Genomic DNA, 17,780 nt, shown 5'->3' with positions numbered 1-17,780 from the left:
TATAAAGCGGTTGTCCATTTACCCACTGTGGTCCCTGTGATTGTAGAGACAGATGAAGTCAGGCAACTGGGTACTAGTGTAGTATGTCTCCACTGGAAGTATGGGTTGGCCGGGGTCAGATATAGGTAAAGCCCAGGTCACTCCAAAAGCTCCCGATTGGCTACCACACACACCCTTCACAGATCCTCGAATTCCCGAGCTGTACAGCCACGCCAATCTCTGAGCTCCCAAGTGGCCACCATGCCCACCTCCACCTTCACAGAATTCCGAGCTCCAAGCTGAGCTGCTGAGCGATTAGCCTCGAGGCTACAGCCACGCCAACCTCCGAGCTCTGAGCACACGCACCTCTGAGCTCCCGACAATGACACGGCCCCTTCCCGAGCGCAGCCGAGCAATGGTTTCCGATTAAAATAAGTACACATTTTGCAAGAAGAAAACGTATGCTAGCCGGTTGGGACCTCGGAGGTGGCCGTAGCCTCTGGGCTGATTGCTGGTCAGCTCAGTTCAGAACTTAGGAACCTGTGAAGGTGTGTGTGTGTGTGGGTGTCAATCAGGAGCTTTTGAGAGATTTGGGCGTGAACTGTAGTGGTGGCCTACCAACCCATACTTCCGGTGGAGACATGCTAAACTAGTACCAGGCAACTGTGGCAGCAATCAGACTTCCTATGACCTAGTCTGTGACAACAATCCCTGGGACCACAGCAGGACTGTGGAGGGGGAAGTATGTATCAGTTTATTGTTTTAATGCAGGTAGCCCTATTAAAGCAGGGCTGCCTGGTGAAAGGACAACCGCTATAAAGGGCTAACTACCACGATCAGAATGAGCGCCGTTTGCAGCTGTTGCGGGCGGGTGGCACCTTTGAAAGACAGCAGGCACCCGCTGTGTATGGAACCGGATTAGCTCCTGATCCATACAAACCCCACACCTGTAGAGCATACATGTACGCCCTTTAGGCTTAAAGGGTTGAGTAACAAACTATACTAAACTAGGCTGCATCCTAAAGAGTTTAAGCCAAGAAAGATGACATCGGTTTTTTAAGCATGATTAGACACACTGAGCAGTACAAACATTAAAGAGGTATTCCGATTGCAAAGCAAATTTTTTTTTTAAATTCTACATATGAGAAGGTGTTTTGCACCACACTTATGCACAGGTAGTAATAAGCTAAAATCAAGCTGTCATTACCTTCTTATAATGCCCTTTTTGTGAGATTTCCCTGCATCACTATTTTCCAAGAGGTCCACCGCATTCCAGCTGCTAAGCAGCTTAAAACTACATTTCACACAATTTCCTGATCCACACTTCCTTCCTGTGTGCCCCCACTAAGTGCTGCCCTGCTATTGGTCAGTAATTCATCCAAGTATCCAGAGACAACCTGGGAATAAACACTTCTGAAGTGCCAGGAGAAGATGGTTTATAGAACTCCAGGCACAAAATCTAAAGCAGAACCACACTGCAAATTTTAATAACTTTTGATTAGCATTCAACAGCAACCTTGTGTAACTGGTGTACCTCTTTAAGTTATGATGGTTTAGTAAAGTAAAATTAACTAACCTTGGCTGTGAGATGCTCGTTATACGCTCCAATGCTTGCAAAGCGTGCACGACACAGAACACAAGAGTACAGGTTGCTACAAACCCCATGAAGAGCAATAGTTGGGTCACATGGTGAATGATCAAACCTTGGGAAAAAGATGGTCATTGTTAAAGAACAACGTATGTACTATTAGGCTAGGATTTTACCTTCTTTAAGTCACTCCACAATAAGTTTTTTATTGCACAATTCTTAGGGGTTTTTTAAATTTTTTTTTTATTACAGCCACAAATATAAACAGCGTTTTCATTCTAGTTCCCATGACCAGCCACATGTATTCTATTGGGACAGTCTATAATTTTTTTGGACTAAGCAGTAATGTTGGAAACTTCATTAATTTCTGAGCTGACCACAGCCATCTGGTCCAATGCTACATGAAAGCTACCATAGCACAAATTGCAAGTTAACTCCTGTCATGATAGCAAGTGCATCACTGCTTGCCACATATGAGTCTAGGTATCCGCTGACTGCAGAGTGCTCATACTGACCCGTCAGCTGCAAGCACCTACAATGGCCATGTGAGCATCATTACTGGACCATGGAGAAATGGAAGGTGCCCGATTCACATTTTCTTTGGCCGGTTGATGTGTGCATCGCTTACTTGGGGAAGACATGGCACCAGGATGCCCTATGGCAACAAGACAAGCTGGCAGACGGATGCTCTGAGCAATGTTCTGCTGGAGAACACAGTTATCTTGCTTGGACAACGGGGGTCCGTAGCACTGATCTAGAATGACCACGACCAAGGGCATTGTTCCATTCGGTATTGATGTCGGAGGAGGTACCGTTGCCCGTTTCACCCACGAACGCCGCGGACGAACAGGAGGCCTCTGCCATCCGGCAGGGGATCGTCTCTCGATTTTCCTAGCAATTGCTGCGGTTAGAGCACCGTGGGCCGGCACAACTTCTGAAAAGCGTGCAACATGACCAAAAAGTGCAAGTTGTCTCCTTGTTATTGTGATTGACTCAAGCCCCGTGCAAACCTGTATCTCGCTGTTTCTGATGAAGTCAAACAAACGGACACGAAGAATCTGGCGTTGGCATTGCATGTGAAAGGACTCCAGGCGCTCAGTGGTATGCGACAGCAAAGTCCAAGTCTCTGAGCCGTACAATTATATTGGCATAACGCAGATACAATCGAATCTTAGTCCTGAGTGTTATTTTCTGCCTCCGCCAGAGTTTATCCAGGGACCTCATCGCCGAGGCTGCCAGCGCTATTCTCCGCAGGATGTCTGGAAGCACCCTCCCATCTGTGTGCTGAACGCTGCTGAGGTACACGAACTCACTGACAGCGTCGACTCTGTCCGTTTACGTCTAGGTCCAGAGGGATTGTGCCGGCTCCTAGATTCTGCCGCTTGGTTTTTTGCCAGGAGATGTGAAGCCCAAGGCAGGACGCCTCAAAATCGAACTGTTCCACTGAGTGTCTCAGATTATTAGATATGACATCCAAAAGTGCAACATCGTCGGTATAGTCTAGGTCGGTGAAGTAGTACTCTGGAAGAGTGGCCCCATTACATTGGACAAGACGCTGAAGAATCCAGTCCATGGCCCTGCAGAAGAGTGCAGGAGCCAAGACGCAACCTTGTCGAACACCAGACGAGGTCTCAGAACTAGCAGAGGTTGAACCGTTGATACGGACTTTGGCGGAACACATACCCCATACCCAAAACATTTTAGTAGACCAAGTTCATCCCTTTATGGCAGTGGCATCTATCAGCAGGTGAATGTGCCCAGCCACACTACAAAAATAGTTTAGGAACAGCTTAAAGAACAAATAAGGTCAAGGTGCTGACTTCTCCACCAAATTCCCTACCGCTTGGGTTTGATCGCATTTTTAGGGGAATTTTCCAGAAAAACAAATCCGATCCATGGAGACCCCACATAACGACACATTCAGGAAGTGTGGTGTGAACATGGTCTGTAGCATGCATTTAGATCGGTGCAGATTAGTGGGGGATGACAATTACATGATCATAAAAGTTATGACCCAATTGGGGACATTTCTGCAGCAGGTCCAAGGATTTTTAAAATCCTTTTTCAAATGGAAAAGTGTTTGAAATTTCTGCCACATGTGAACATATCCTAATAATTGCAACCAGAACAGAAGTACCCATGTTTACTTTACCACATCAAAAAGGCTTAAATTAGGAATGGACTTCCTGAATAAAAAGTTTCATGTATAAATCAAAAACGGACAAGTTATTTTGGCGCAGGATAGGACACCACGCTTATCTTACCTCTTGAGATGACCCAGGAGCAGTTGTCCATTCTCAAATTTCCTGTTGCAGTTCATAACAGGGCATGTGATTGACTGACTCTGCCTAGGACTGGGGTCATTGGACCTACAGAAACTTCGCCGGCTGGCAGACACACTACCGGGTTTCAGGCCTTGAATTTGAAAACATAGTATTCATTGTAAGGCTCCTTTCACATTGGGTTTAATGGAAATGCTGGGAAAGCTGCAGCATTGACCATGCACACATTGACCATGCCCACAGGCTTCAACTACACCAACTAAGTCCAGAAGAGTATTCTTTGGACCTTTGTCAGATGGTATACACAAGAGATACTGTTCTTAACCCCCTCCCCCCATTTTGCATGGAATAGCACAGTAGACTGCAGCACTATATAGGCATACATCCCCGTGGGAGTCCACTAGACTAGGACAGAAAAGAAAAATCATCATCCTGGGAGGTACACTGTATAGGAGAGTGCACTGTGCATTTATATTCCAGCCTGGTAGAAGGAAAAAAATGGGAGTAGAAGGGTCAAAGATGGTGTAATCCAGGTGTCAATGCCTCACATTGCAAGTGAGTGCAAATCTCTGTACTAGATTGACACATTACAATTGGCTCTATTACTCGCAATGGGCTAGGTCTTCAAAATGTTAAACTTGGGCAACCTTGTTAGTATTGGACTTATACTGATGCTAGGTGCACTAAGTGATCTCCAGAATGAAGACATATTGCTGATGCATAGGGCATTCTTCTGTGTATGTCATCTACCCAATAACTGCAACATATGAGGGGTGGGGGGAGATCTTCAGGAATCTGCCACCACTGCTCTAAAAATTATGATGAATCATTTTATCTATGACCCCATATGTTCTGCAAAAGATGGAATTAGCAATAAGTTTCAGCGGCTTTCTGCAACATAATGAGCATGCTGACACTTTCACTTCATGCAGATGGGGATTTGTAAAACCCCAGTCACATGTATTCTACTGTAAAACTGCAGCAATTCTAGACTAACACTAGTACCTTATGTCAGAACAGCATTACGTTTCTATTCACATGTTGCAGTTATATCACGTTTCCTGCAATTTTCTAAAAATTCACCTAGCAAATTAAGGCCCATTTACACGCAAATATAATCTTTCAAATGACTGCAAGATTTTGCGATCTTTTTGCATAAAGTGTTAATGGCCATTGACATTTTATAATCTTCATTTGCATATAAAAGGGCCTCCAGGAGTCGTTTGCAGAGCCCTGTCTGACTAATCACAGCTGCATTGTTCTTCTGCTGGCAGAATACAATGTTATGTGCTGCCTCCTGCGGAGATTCCAGCCTGAGGTCTAGTGAGAGGTACTTTATCTCTCACAAGCTGAACCATGGATTTTAAGTTTACCTTAAAATCATCATTCAAGTGAAAACTGCACAATGCCCGAGTTAACATCTAACAATTATTGCTAATTTTCGGTCGGTTGAACGAATTTTACCCCTATTATATTCATATAAACACATTACCTAGAAGACACTTAAAAGGGTTTTCGAAGACCAAGATATTGATGACCTAGTTTCATGATAGGTCATCAATACTACATCAGTAGGGGGCTGATACAGGAGACCCTCCCTAATCAGCTGTTTGAGCTGAACACCAGAAATACTTCAGCACACACAAGGCAAAGTCCTGCACATTGTAGAGCGGCTTAATCCCATTCATTTGAATGGAACTAAGCTGCTCTCAGGATATGTGGTAGATGAAGGCAACAATCCCATGCCTGAGAAGAAGCTCAGAAGCTCATACAAGTGCCACAACCTCTTCAAACAGCTGATCAGTCAGGGTCCCTAGCAGTGACCCACACCACTCTGATATTCATTACCTATTGTGAGGCTAGGCCATCAAAATCTTAGCACCGGAATACCCTCTAGCATCTTTCTCTTCCATTAAGCCACTCAGCACTCAACCAACTCAGTTGGCCAAGTCGGCTGTCATCCATCCCCAACTGGAATCTGGAGTAGATGAGATGCCATGTAGCCGCTCTCATCAGTACCATCCATCAGGACAAGCTGTATTCTATCAAAGAGAATTTTTATTTCCCCATTAGTTTACTTGTTTTGCTTACTTGGCATCTTCACCCACTCGTTGACACACATTCGTGCAGCATGTTTGCCAGGGAGATCCTTGATAAATTCTAGCTCTTGCAAACCATGAGCATGCTGAGACTCCAACTTTGCCTACAAAAAAAATGTCCTCTGAAAATGACACCATGCAAAAACAAATCACACTTCTAATGACCATGCAATCTAAAACTATTGATTTTTTCATCCTAGCAGTGAGAAGACTCTTCCCAAGGTTTTGGCGCTCTGCGACCGTCTCAACTAGGGGCATGTGGGTAGAGGAACTACACACCCTTATGAGATTCGATGAACTGGGAGCAGAGGACCCTAAAGCTTGGGAAGCTTACTATAAGACATGGCAGCCTTGGGTAGTGTTTAGAGGGTTGGATGACTTTAAACGATGGGTCGACCAAGGCTCACTGGATTAAATCACCACAAGGGTCGGGGGCCTAGAAGACCCTCTACTCCACATGCATCTCTCCCCTCCCCCCCCCCCCGCCCCCCCTTCCATATCCTCTCTCCCTGTCCCATCTGTCCATGTATGTGTTTTAGTTAAGACAAATTTATACGAAGGGAAAGGTTGAACTCCGTATTCACCCCTGCTCGAGTTCTAGACAAGTTCCCCAGTCTCGAACAGATTAGGAAAGTAGAGGAGAGAAGTCGAGGACGTGCGTAAGAAGATACCCCGTTGGACAGCCAACACCAGAACGAGACGGTTGTGTCAGACACGCTCCTCACCCAGAACTGTCCTCTCAACCACCTCTCCTCATTTCATATTCACTTTACCTTCCTTCATTAGCACGGTTACAGTTTTTTGTGTTCAAAATAAGAAGTCATGGTACCGACGCAAAGATTGAAATAGCATCTTTATCTGTTTGACATGTAAACAAAATAAAATTTATTTGAACCATAAAACTATTGATTTTTTTTTCAGGAATGGAGGTCTGAATTTCTGCCCCAAAGTTGAATTCTAGCATTAAAACAAGGTAAATGGCATTTAAGCTTAGAATTAAAGTGTACCTATCAAGACAAAGAATGGATGGAGCAGAAAGTATTAGTAGTCGCCTTCTATACACATGGCCTCTATATTCGTCAGCAGGACTTGTTTCCTCGTATAAGACAGCCTTCTCTCTCACTGTGCGGTTTCTCCCACTTTAACCCCTTGGGGCCTTCTTTTGTGTTTTTCTATCGTGTTTCAAGTCGAAACTTTTTAATTTTGGAAAGAGAAAAATAATTTGTTTTCCGTCGCTCTATTCTGCGCACTAGAACTTATTTTTCTGCTGATGGAATGTGCGAAAGTTTGTTCTTTGTAGGAGATGTAATTTTCATTGGTACCATTTTAAGGTACATACGACTTTGTGATCACAGTTTATTCCATTTTTTGGAGGCAGGATAAACAAACAGCAAATCTGATTTTTTTTCTTTATTTTCCTTTTTCCCTTACATTTACCAAGCAGAAACGGCTTTATAGTGGCTCCTGCAATGCCATGTGCGAAGTTAGGTGGGAGTAGGAAAGGATGTAGACGCTACTAATAAAACAAAAAGTAATGTTCTCTATACAATGTGTACTAATGCCCATAGCTTAGGCAATAAGATCTGTGCGCTAATGGCTGTAATAGATCTGGTTGCCATAACAGACATGAGTCAAGGATTATAATGAATGGGAAATAGCCATACTTGGGCACATGTTGTACAGGAAATACAGTACAAAAAAGGCAGTGGTGGAGTAGCTATGAACTACTGCCCTTGATCCAGTGTTTGGGGAGGCTGTTTTAGGTAAAAATGCACATTTAAAGCTGAATAAGGTAAAAGCTTAGCTGGCATCAACACCAAAGTTCCTAAAGAGCTCCAATATGTGACTATTGCACCAAACTGATTTTTTTTTAATCCGCCCCTTCCAGCAGATTATGACTGGTGACTGGCCAATGTTGTACCCATTCATAAGAAAGGTAGCAGAGATATAGCCAGAACTACACGACAGTTAGTTTGACATTTTTAGTACTTAAATTAATGGAAACTCTATTGAAAAAAGAGGATATTTCTCAACTTAAAGACTAACAACCTGTTGGACTCTAAACGGCACAGCTTTAGGCCTAATGCACACGGCCGGATTTCCGCGGCGTTTCACTGCAGCTATTAGATTCTATTGAACCCAATAGCTCAATGTACATGCTGCGGAATTCCACAGCATGAAATTACCCGAGGCATGACCTATTTGCTGCTGGCTGGAAAATTAACAATAAATTCCTGAGGTAAGCATAAGAGAACAATAAAAAGGAAATGATGGAAAGAGACTAGATGGAAAATTGATGATCGAAAAAGACCACATGGTCCATCTTTCTATAGCATATAAACACAAAGTCTATTATTTTATTTAACATATTTGCCCAACTAGGACTTGACCATGCAGTACTTCTATATTACAGTGTATTAGGTCCCAGGCAGCTGGGGATACCCACTGGCACCTTGCGATCACATAGCAGGAGTACTGACCGGATTACAAAGGCAGCCTCTTCCATCAGTCTAACTCCACTTAGTTGTCACAGTTAGAGATGAGCGAGCATACTCACTAAGGCAAACTACTCGAGCGAGTAGTGCCTTATTCGAGTACCTCGTGAGTTGCGGCGGTGAGCAGGGGGGAGAAAGGGAGAGAGAGATCTCCCCTCTGTTCCTCCCGCTCTCCCCCGCCGCTCCCCACCGAATCTTTAGAGACGAGCGGGCAGGTAGACGAATAAGGCACTACTCGCTGGAGTAATTGTCCTTAGCGAGTATGCTCGCTCGTCACAGTAGATACTGAAGGTCTGAACATCGGGATAACAACTGTTACAGAAGGATGTTGGCTGTTACTTACAGCCAGCAGCTGATAGTGATTGCATGGGCACAACTCCTGTTCTTGCACCATCATGGACATTTGCAGCACTCTGCACAGCTGCCAGGGGTTGACAGATTTTACATTTTTTAAATAAAATTACAATTTTAAAGCAGTTATTTGGTTTGTAGAAAATTATGGCGTATTCCCAGGATAGACAATCAGTATGTGATTAGTGAGAGTCCCCCACCCAGGGCCCCTGGCAAGCAGCTGATTGAAGGGGCCACGCTGCTCATGCAAGCACTGCAGCATCTTCAATGTTTATATCCGAGTAATATCCGGTTTGTATTGCCAACGCCGTACTGTTTGTAGCAGTTGAATATGTAAAAGTGAATGGGAAAACACTGCAGTACTCAGAACAGCTGCTGTGAATAGTACGGCATTCCAGGTGTGGAAAGGATCCCCCTCTGATGTAATTATTAAAGACGTGGCAGTGCTCACACGAGGGATGTGGCCACTTTGATCAGATATTGATGGTCTATCCTGAGGATTGGCCATAGATTTCTACAAACCAAATAACCTCTTATGGGTTTTCCCATTCGAGACTGAAGGAAGGCTTACTTATACATTAAAAAACCCGACATTAACTCACCTGAAATGCTTTATTTTTGTCAGCTTTCTGCTGCTTTTTTATTTCAACCTCACGCGCAAGACGATCAAGTGTTGAAGCCACCTGATCCTTCTGACGATCAATATGGTCCTTTATGGGTCTCTAAGATCCAGAAGAAATACATTTCAATATAACAAGTAGAAAATATTAGTTTTTGCTGTAACAACTGGAGTCCTACCATGCGACAACTCCTTTCATACTAACTAGAACAGCATGGTGAAGTAAGATTCTGACTGTGATCCCTCTTTACTGGAGGCTGGATTCACACTGTTGCAGTATACACTAGAGCCCTTTTACACAGGACGATTGTGGGGCGCTAAAGACATAATCATCTCAGCGATTATCGCTCTTACGCTTTCACACAGTGATAATCTTTCAGTAAATGGTGGCGGAGCGAGCCGGAGATCACTTCCAGCCATCCATCTCCATTCACAGTAAACAGGCAGTCTATTATAGGTGAACTGCCTGTTTACACAGACCAATCATAGTTGGATTTTTTTATGCCTGTCTATACTGCCAAATTATGGTTCAGTCACTGCATTATCTAGTGATAATCTGAACAGTAACTGGTCCGTTATAGAGGGCCCCTAGCTAAGAGCTACACTGGAGCCAAACGTGATGGTCTGCAGTGCAAGAGCTGCCACATACCGGTTGGGGAGGTACACAGAAGAAACGGGAATCCATTAAAAATCTATTTGTAAATTTTGAGACTTCAGTTTCCTTCAAAGTGCTCCCCATTTAAAAGCAAAACTTTTTTCCATTGCTCAAAGCATTTTTTTTAAACTCTACTTCATTGATGTCTTTTAGTACTTGTGCCGTTTTTGTTCCACCTCTTCAACATCAGCAAAACATTTCCCTTTGAGGCCTTTAACCCGATAAAATTTAAAAAATTAACATGGAGTGAGCGGGTGAATACAGAGTGTTCAAAAAATTGCAAAATATTTCAGTAGTGTGTGGGCAGGCAGGTTGTCATGATGGAGGAAGCAGTCACCCGTTTGCCACAAATTGGGGCATTTTTTTCCGTACCTTTTCAATACTTTGGTTGAGTGACCCCGAGTTACAAGTTCTGTACACTATTCCTCCCAAATCAAAGAAACAAATGAACATTGTTTATATGAATCAGCCATCACAAAATAGGCGAAAAACTGAACTTGTGGGAAAAAAAAAACAAAAAAAAAAACAAAAAAAAACTGGAGCCGAACACAACCCTTCCCCAACATCAGGTGGCGTACCGCTCAGAAGCATTCCGCAGACATTAACTTAGCAACAGAAGCCTGTACTAGTAACACCCCCCACCAGAAGAAGATTCCTGTTCCTTTTTGGTACCCCCTCATATATGGACACCCAGCAGTACTGCAGATAAACAGCTTTCAGCCTATGCCCCACAGTAATAACTCGTGGATGGTCTCCGCAGAGGTAGATGAGGAGCAGTGTACTACACCACAGGACATGTAAAGGGGCTTATTTACTAAAAGTTAGACAGTACGAACAGACGACATAGTCTTAAAATCACGGAACAATAAATTGTTGAATTTTAAGACAGTGTAGTCCATTAGTTGGCTTAGTTTTCACCAAAAACTGTGCTGAAATTTGGGTGCAATTCTGGCCACGCCCACTTTTCAGACAAGTTGGAATAACTGTCTGAAAGTGTCCAACACCACCAGATAAGTGTGACAAGCATGCAATACAGCTTTCTGGTGTAATAAACTGCATAGTGTTTTATACTTACATTTACATAACAGTTCGGAGTCTCATCATCGCTGCTGAGCAGGTCAACGCATTCCAGGACAGGTCTCAGCTGGCCTTCCTGTATTAGAGAAAACACACGGTCACGTCAGGGAGCCGATCCGAGTCAGCTTCCTTCACACTAGCTGACTGGGCCGCTATAGTATCCGAGCACAATACTGGTCGGAGGTCTCTGACTGAGGAGACCAGCTCCGCCACACAGTAGAAGCACTGAGCTTTATTGATCAACTGCCCAAGATATTACTTATTATTATAGTAAGGCAATGTTAGCGTATAAGTTAACATATGCATCACTAAATTAATGCGTGCAGAGGTACGCACAAAAAAAAAAACTGTTAAAAATGTACTAGGAGGAGAGGAGGGTGTTAAGGCCAATTTAGACCCCAATGATTTTCGCTCGAAATTCGCTCGAAGCCGTCTTTTGAGCGATAACCATTGCGTCTAAATGAACGGACATTGTTAAGTTTTCATGCAGGAGTCGTCCCTCGCTCAGTTCTAGTTTTCTTGAATTGAACAATGAACTTATCAGCGGTGTAGGCCGTTATCACAGTTGGCAGCGCGGATACGATTCTCATAGCCCGCGTCCTGCTGGTAGTTCACAGCAGGATGCCGACTGTAATCACGGGGAACAATACAGCTGTTTGCTTATGCAGAACAGCTGTATTGTTCGCAGAGCAATAGCCGCGGTGTCCCGCTCCGCCTGCATAGCTCTTAAGTAGCTACTTAGCTACTATACACTATGCAAAGATGACCGCTCAAAACAGTCACTCAAACTTAGCCTTAAAGGGGTTGTCCCGCGGCAGCAAGTGGGTCTATACACTTCTGTATGGCCATATTAATGCACTTAGTAATGTACATTGTGCATTAATTATGAGCCATACAGAAGTTATAAAAAGTTTTATACTTACCTGCTCCGTTGCTGGCGTCCTCGTTCCCATGGAGCCGACTAATTTTCGCCCTCCGATGGCCAAATTAGCCGCGCTTGCGCAGTCCGGGTCTTCTGCTCTCTTCAATGGAGCCGCTCGTGCAGAATGCCGACTCCGTGTAGCTCCGCCCCGTCACGTGCCGATTCCAGCCAATCAGGAGGCTGGAATCGGCAATGGACCGCACAGAAGAGCTGCGGTCCACGGAGGGAGCAGACCCCGGCGGCCATCTTCAGCAGGTAAGTATGAAGACGCCGGACCGCCGGGATTCAGGTAAGCGCTGAGCGGTTTGTTTTTTTAACCCCTGCATCGGGGTTGTTTCGCGCCGAACGGGGGGGGGGGTTAAAAAAAAAAAAAAAAACGTTTCGGCGCGGGACAACCCCTTTAAGGAGAACATGTCATCAGAAAACTATCTAGTATACAAATCACATCTTTGTGTCACACATTTTATAATAATTTTTGGTGATTTTCTCAGTGAATGAGAGTGACTGAATGATTTGTATTTAAACTGAATGATTAGCGAACGAGGCAACAATTTTTTTCATGTTTGCAGTAAATGAATAAATGAATTAGGGTTCATCATTTGATCATTGGCTGTTTACACTGATTATCGGTCAAATTTGAATGATCCTGCAATTTTAATCAATAATAGCTTGGTCCAAGCGCCCCTTAAGGCCTCTTTCACACAGACGTTACGATTATCATCTGTCCCCGCATCGTGGCCGAAAATCACATGAACAGGAGAAATCCAAGAACAAGTCATGGCTAAATCTTCCGTTTTCTCGCCCTTTTACACGGCCGGGCTGCGGCGTATATACATAAAAGTGAATGGGAAAACACTGCAGTACTCAGAAGAGCTGCTGTGAATAGTACAGCGTTCCGGGTATGGAAAGCATCACACTGATGTAACCATTAAAGATGGCACAGTGCTCAATACTTAAGCGAGTATTGTCCTTAGCAAGTACCTGCCCGCTCGTGAGAAAAGATTCGGGTGTCGGCGGGGAGCGCGGGAGATCTCTTTCACCCCACCCCCACCGCACCGCTCACCCCCGCCGGCACCTGAATCTTTTCTCACGAGCGGGCAGGTACTTGCTAAGGACACTACTCGCTCGAGTATTTGCCCTTAGCGAGTATGCTCGCTCACCTCTAATCCTGTCCCATAATTGTCAGTTTTGGGAATACCCCAATACAGGGCTGGATGAATAATCAAAATAATTAATCTGCCCTTGAAATGGCTTGTGATTGCATTTTTTTTTTCAAAGAATTGCTAGATTTTATTATAATGATGAGCGCCGCTGTGCTGACTCTGCCCCCATCAACTTCTGCAGTGCCACCGATAGGGCACTTCTAGTGGCAGACAGACAGCGGGAGCCAATAGAGGCGGCTGGACTCGAGCATTTCCATTTTTTTTTTTTTTATCTTCATGAGCCCGCCCCCCGACCACTAAAACAGGCTTCCCACCGCAGCTCTGCTTCAGGAATTCCAGAACCGTAACCTGGTTAGTTTTTGGGCGGGGAGCACACGCCAGCCGAAAACACATCCAGCAGTCACCGTGCCCTGCTACTGACTGGTGTATAACTGGCAGGTTACCACTGTTCCTTATATTAGTCAGTGTGCCGGTCAGCATGCGCCACATCAGTTGGTTTCTATAAAATCCCAACTGCCATCCTGCTGCCCAGAGAGGTCCAGTAACGTCGCTGCGACGCACAACTGACACACAGCAAGCAAGCAGGCACCGGGACCTTCATGACTCGTACAGCACTCTCGCAGTGAGACAATCACACACTGAAAGCTTCAGTCCGTTCCAACAACGCTTTCTAGGGGAGAGATTTTTTTTTTTTTTTTGGCAATGAGTGTTAAAAAACAACAACAAAAAAACCTTTTCCGTGTAAAGCGCCTTTTCTATGGAAAAAAAGAACGTAAAAAGAACATTAGGTGACACCGCGTTCGTAATAAGCAGTACTATAAAAATATCATATCCTGCGAGGTGCACGGCATATGAGGAGTTTTAAGAAGTAACAGAATTACTATTTTTTTCATTCGGCTCCTAGAAAAAAAACAAAAACAAAAAAACACAGCAACCAAAAATAAATAAATAAAATCAAATCACAAGCACCTAAAAACAGTACCAATAGAAAACACACCGGGGCTCACAATAAACGGAGCATCACACAGCTCATTTGACCAAAAATAAAGAGTTCTGGGTGGCAGCACGCAGCGATGCCAGGAAGTCCGGCGCACAGTTAGCGCTCTTAGTATTTTCCTTCAGTTCATTTAGCAAAACAAAAATTGAGAAATCGACCAAAAAGTTAAAAGACAAAAGAAAAATGTTTTTAATTTCTGGCCCAATCGCCCCGCCGCCCGGTCCTGTACTTACACTGACAAACTCAATCTCATCCTCGCTGTTCCGGCTTCCTTCTGTCTGCATTTCTTCCTCGTTAGTCGTCTCCTCGCGATCCATCGCACAGGAGAACCGCGGCCGCCGCTGAGGTCACTGCTGTAGGGGAAGGAGGACAGTTATGGGGGCACGGGCCGCTGTCTACACTGCGCAGTGCTGCGTGCGCTCCTGCAAGCTCCACCTCACCGCTGGAGACCACACTGAGCTCACCGGGGCACAACCTACAGAAAGCCCACCCAGACCTACCAGACAATCCCATACGACCAATTCTCTGTAAGGTGCGGTTCACACGGACGGAGGCGTATCTGCAGAACGTTCATTGCGTTTGTCTACATTTTAACCTATTTGTACTTTCTGCGAACACAAGTCATGTGGAATTGTGCGCAACACGCAGCGATGCTCTCAGCCAATGAAATGCCCAACTAGTTTTAGGCCCAATGTCCACGGGCGGGTTTGATTTCCATGGGCGTCCGCAAATGAAATAAGGCATGTGGATCTGATGTGTGGACCTTCTGGTCCGGAGAACAAGTCGCAGCATGCTCCATTGCAGTGCGGATCCCACACAGACGGCTTCCATGGAACTCAGTGGATACCGTCCGATCTGCAGCCCATCCACAACTGCATCGCGGGAAAGACGGAGGGAAAATTAATACTGCGCTTCCACGACAGCCGGCGCTTCTGCACGCATCCGCAGGCCAGGAAATAGAAGACCCAGACGGGTAAGAAGTGTCCCCGGCCACAGTGGGATTCTGTGTGTGGGATCCGATCCCGTGGACATTGGCCCGAACCCCATGTGGACCAGAGCGCTTCTGTTAGAGGAACAGACACTTTTTAGGGATTTTACCCATGTGGCAGTTTTACTGCCCTGTTTTTTTCTTTTTCACTTTTTTTCCATGATACATAGGGATATGATTTAATTTATTTTTAGTGAATTTTTTTTTTTTAGGGGTAAAGAGCTAAAAAAACAAATTTGTATATTTATACTAAAATAAAGAATGGGAGCGGGTTCCTCATTTTGTTTAAGAAGTTTTGATATTTAATATGTCTAGTTTTGGAGTACGGGCGCATACAGCGACTGTTTTGCTTGGGCATCAGCGGTGGGTCGCTTTCATTTTTAGGTATATATTTCATTCTGTACATTTTTTTAACTTATTTTTGTAACTATTTCCCCCCCCCCCCCCCCCCCCCCATGACCTCATATAAGACCTCTGGGGTCATTCACATTGTCTATTAATGTCACACATTTCCACTGTAGCATCTACAGGAGCCCCAGTTACAGAGGTGATTGGGGTCTGCTAGGACCTGCAGCTCTGCCACGGCAGGGGGCACCCGGCGGTCATGTGATCACAGGATCAAATACTGGAAGTTAGGCTGGGTTCACACAGGGCGGATTTGCCGCGGCTTTGCCGCGCAGCATTTGGCCGCGGCCGCTAATCTCGGGATTAGCCAGCCATGTGGGTGAGATTTCTCAGAAATCTCGTCCACACGGGGCGGCCAATCCACTGCGGTAAATCCGTCTGAAACGGCTGCGGCGGCCACGGTTTCAGAAGATGCAGCAGGTCTATTTACCTTTCCTCTTTTGTTTATTTTCGTCGCGGCCGCGCTCTCCTCTATGGAGCACCGGCCGCAACGGAAAAGCAAGCAGCCGGGCCGCTTCAAACCGCCGCGGCTTAAACCACGCCGGTTCTCCCGGCGGAAATCTCGCGGTCTTTGCTGCGGCCAAACCCCGAGATTTCCGACGGGAATCCGCCCCGTGTGAACCCAGCCTTATTTAGACTTCTGCATTCTCCTCTCTCTCCATAACACTGTGTAGGAGAGAATTACGTTACGTCCGTGCGGCGTTTATACGCACTGTTGCTAAGCGACAGAGCAAGAAGTATAGGGAGGGGGGGAGGGGGGATCCACCACCAGTCAGGCTGCGTATGCCGGCGTGCACGAGCTACAGTCGCACGCCGTGCACAAACGCTGCCATAAAGCAGCCCACCGACCGCTAAGCTGCGCTTTACCAAACATCCGTGTGCGCCGGCCTAAAGCACAATTTCACCAGAAACGTAAAAATGGGGCAAAATTAAAAGTTGTAGACAGAGATAGAAACCGGGTGTCAGCCTGCCGGCATAGATCAGGCGGTAAGACGTGACCGTCAGTAGGGGGCAGTATGGAGAGCCCCCGCTCTGTGTACTGCTGCACATAACGGCCAGGAAGACCGCAGCACATCACCCGCATCTCACCCCAGGATGTCCGACAGATGCGGCCCGCCCCTTCAACGTCCGTCTCTCCCTCCCACTCACTTGCGTTGCCGGCAACCGCCCGACTTGTCTATTTCCCGCGTTAGCCGCACGCTGATCGCCCGTGACGTCACTACGAGAGCGACCAGTGGCATTCCGGGAAATGTAGTCCGATCCCACTGACAGCAGCACGTGCCACGGAACGGGGACTGCCTGACACTGCGCAGGTGGCCTCTAGGGGCGCTATCCTGCTGTAGTGATGATCCAATCACAGGACCGTTATGAATAATCTACGTGTTCTGCTCTGCTGTCCCCCGCACGCATATTAATAATTTCTGTAACAGCTCAGCCCTAACAACCAATCAGGTCGAATCAGCCAACCCAAACAACCAATCAGGTTGCTGGAATTGTAAATCAGAACCAATCAGGTTGCTGAAATTGCTGAATACAGCTGAGCTGTTACAGAAATTGATAATATGCTCCCCGCATAGTGATACCGGGGTATCTGGGGCCCATCAGTAGGATGGATATGGAAATATTACATACTGTGTATTAGGACTCATGCCGCCTGCAGGACTGTGTGTAAAACCTAGTGGGAGTCTGCATTATTGAGGGTTTCCAGGCACATGTACTATTGGTGTGTCTTCAGGATAGGCGGGGTCTGCCACTATACACAGGGGTTAATAGGAAGCCACTGCTCCAGTCTTACGGCTATTACACGCAATCGTAGGCGTTTTTATGTTTTCTCACCAGTGCCAGGATTAGCCAACCATGTGGATGAGATTTTGCAAAAATGTCATCCACACAGAGCGGCCAATCCGTTGCGGCAAAGCCAGGCGGAAACGGACACGCGGTGCGGAGTTCAATTCCATGGCACGCATTTCTTTTTTTTTCCCCGCTGTGGCCTCACTCCTCTCTATGGGGAGAGAAAGCTGCAGCAAAATGCCAGTGGCCAAACCGCTCCAAAACCCGTGCCGAAATGCTGCGAGTTTTGAAGCTGAAGCTTTCCAATGGAAATCTTGTGCCACGAGATTTCCGCAGGATTTCCGTCCAGTGTGAACCCAACGTAAGCTG

The 17,780-nt window shown here is 45.7% G+C and overlaps 1 protein-coding gene across 3 annotated transcripts in view; it reads right to left on the bottom strand.

Moving 5' to 3' along the window:
- The window catches only part of LOC136628289 (E3 SUMO-protein ligase ZNF451-like), a 43,285-nt gene extending 26,450 nt beyond the window's left edge, over positions 1-16,835 (bottom strand). The window contains exons 1-7 of one of the 3 annotated variants that reach the window (XM_066604092.1): positions 16,770-16,835; positions 14,461-14,580; positions 11,144-11,221; positions 9,397-9,516; positions 5,941-6,052; positions 3,832-3,982; positions 1,556-1,682 (exon numbers count right to left, since the gene is read on the bottom strand). In XM_066604092.1, the coding sequence (XP_066460189.1) occupies positions 1,556-1,682; positions 3,832-3,982; positions 5,941-6,052; positions 9,397-9,516; positions 11,144-11,221; positions 14,461-14,544 (672 nt within the window). In that variant the 5' untranslated portion in view covers positions 14,545-14,580; positions 16,770-16,835. Of the gene's footprint in view, positions 1-1,555; positions 1,683-3,831; positions 3,983-5,940; positions 6,053-9,396; positions 9,517-11,143; positions 11,222-14,460; positions 15,622-16,709 lie in introns of those variants that run through there. The other 2 variants (XM_066604084.1, XM_066604075.1) reach the window with 2 other exon arrangements.
- Between the last annotated feature and the right edge of the window lie 945 nt (positions 16,836-17,780).

This window comes from Eleutherodactylus coqui, chromosome 1, assembly GCF_035609145.1.
Source record: "Eleutherodactylus coqui strain aEleCoq1 chromosome 1, aEleCoq1.hap1, whole genome shotgun sequence".
In the NCBI taxonomy this organism is placed as follows: domain Eukaryota; kingdom Metazoa; phylum Chordata; class Amphibia; order Anura; family Eleutherodactylidae; genus Eleutherodactylus; species Eleutherodactylus coqui.
This window is presented reverse-complemented; position numbering and strand designations above follow the sequence as displayed.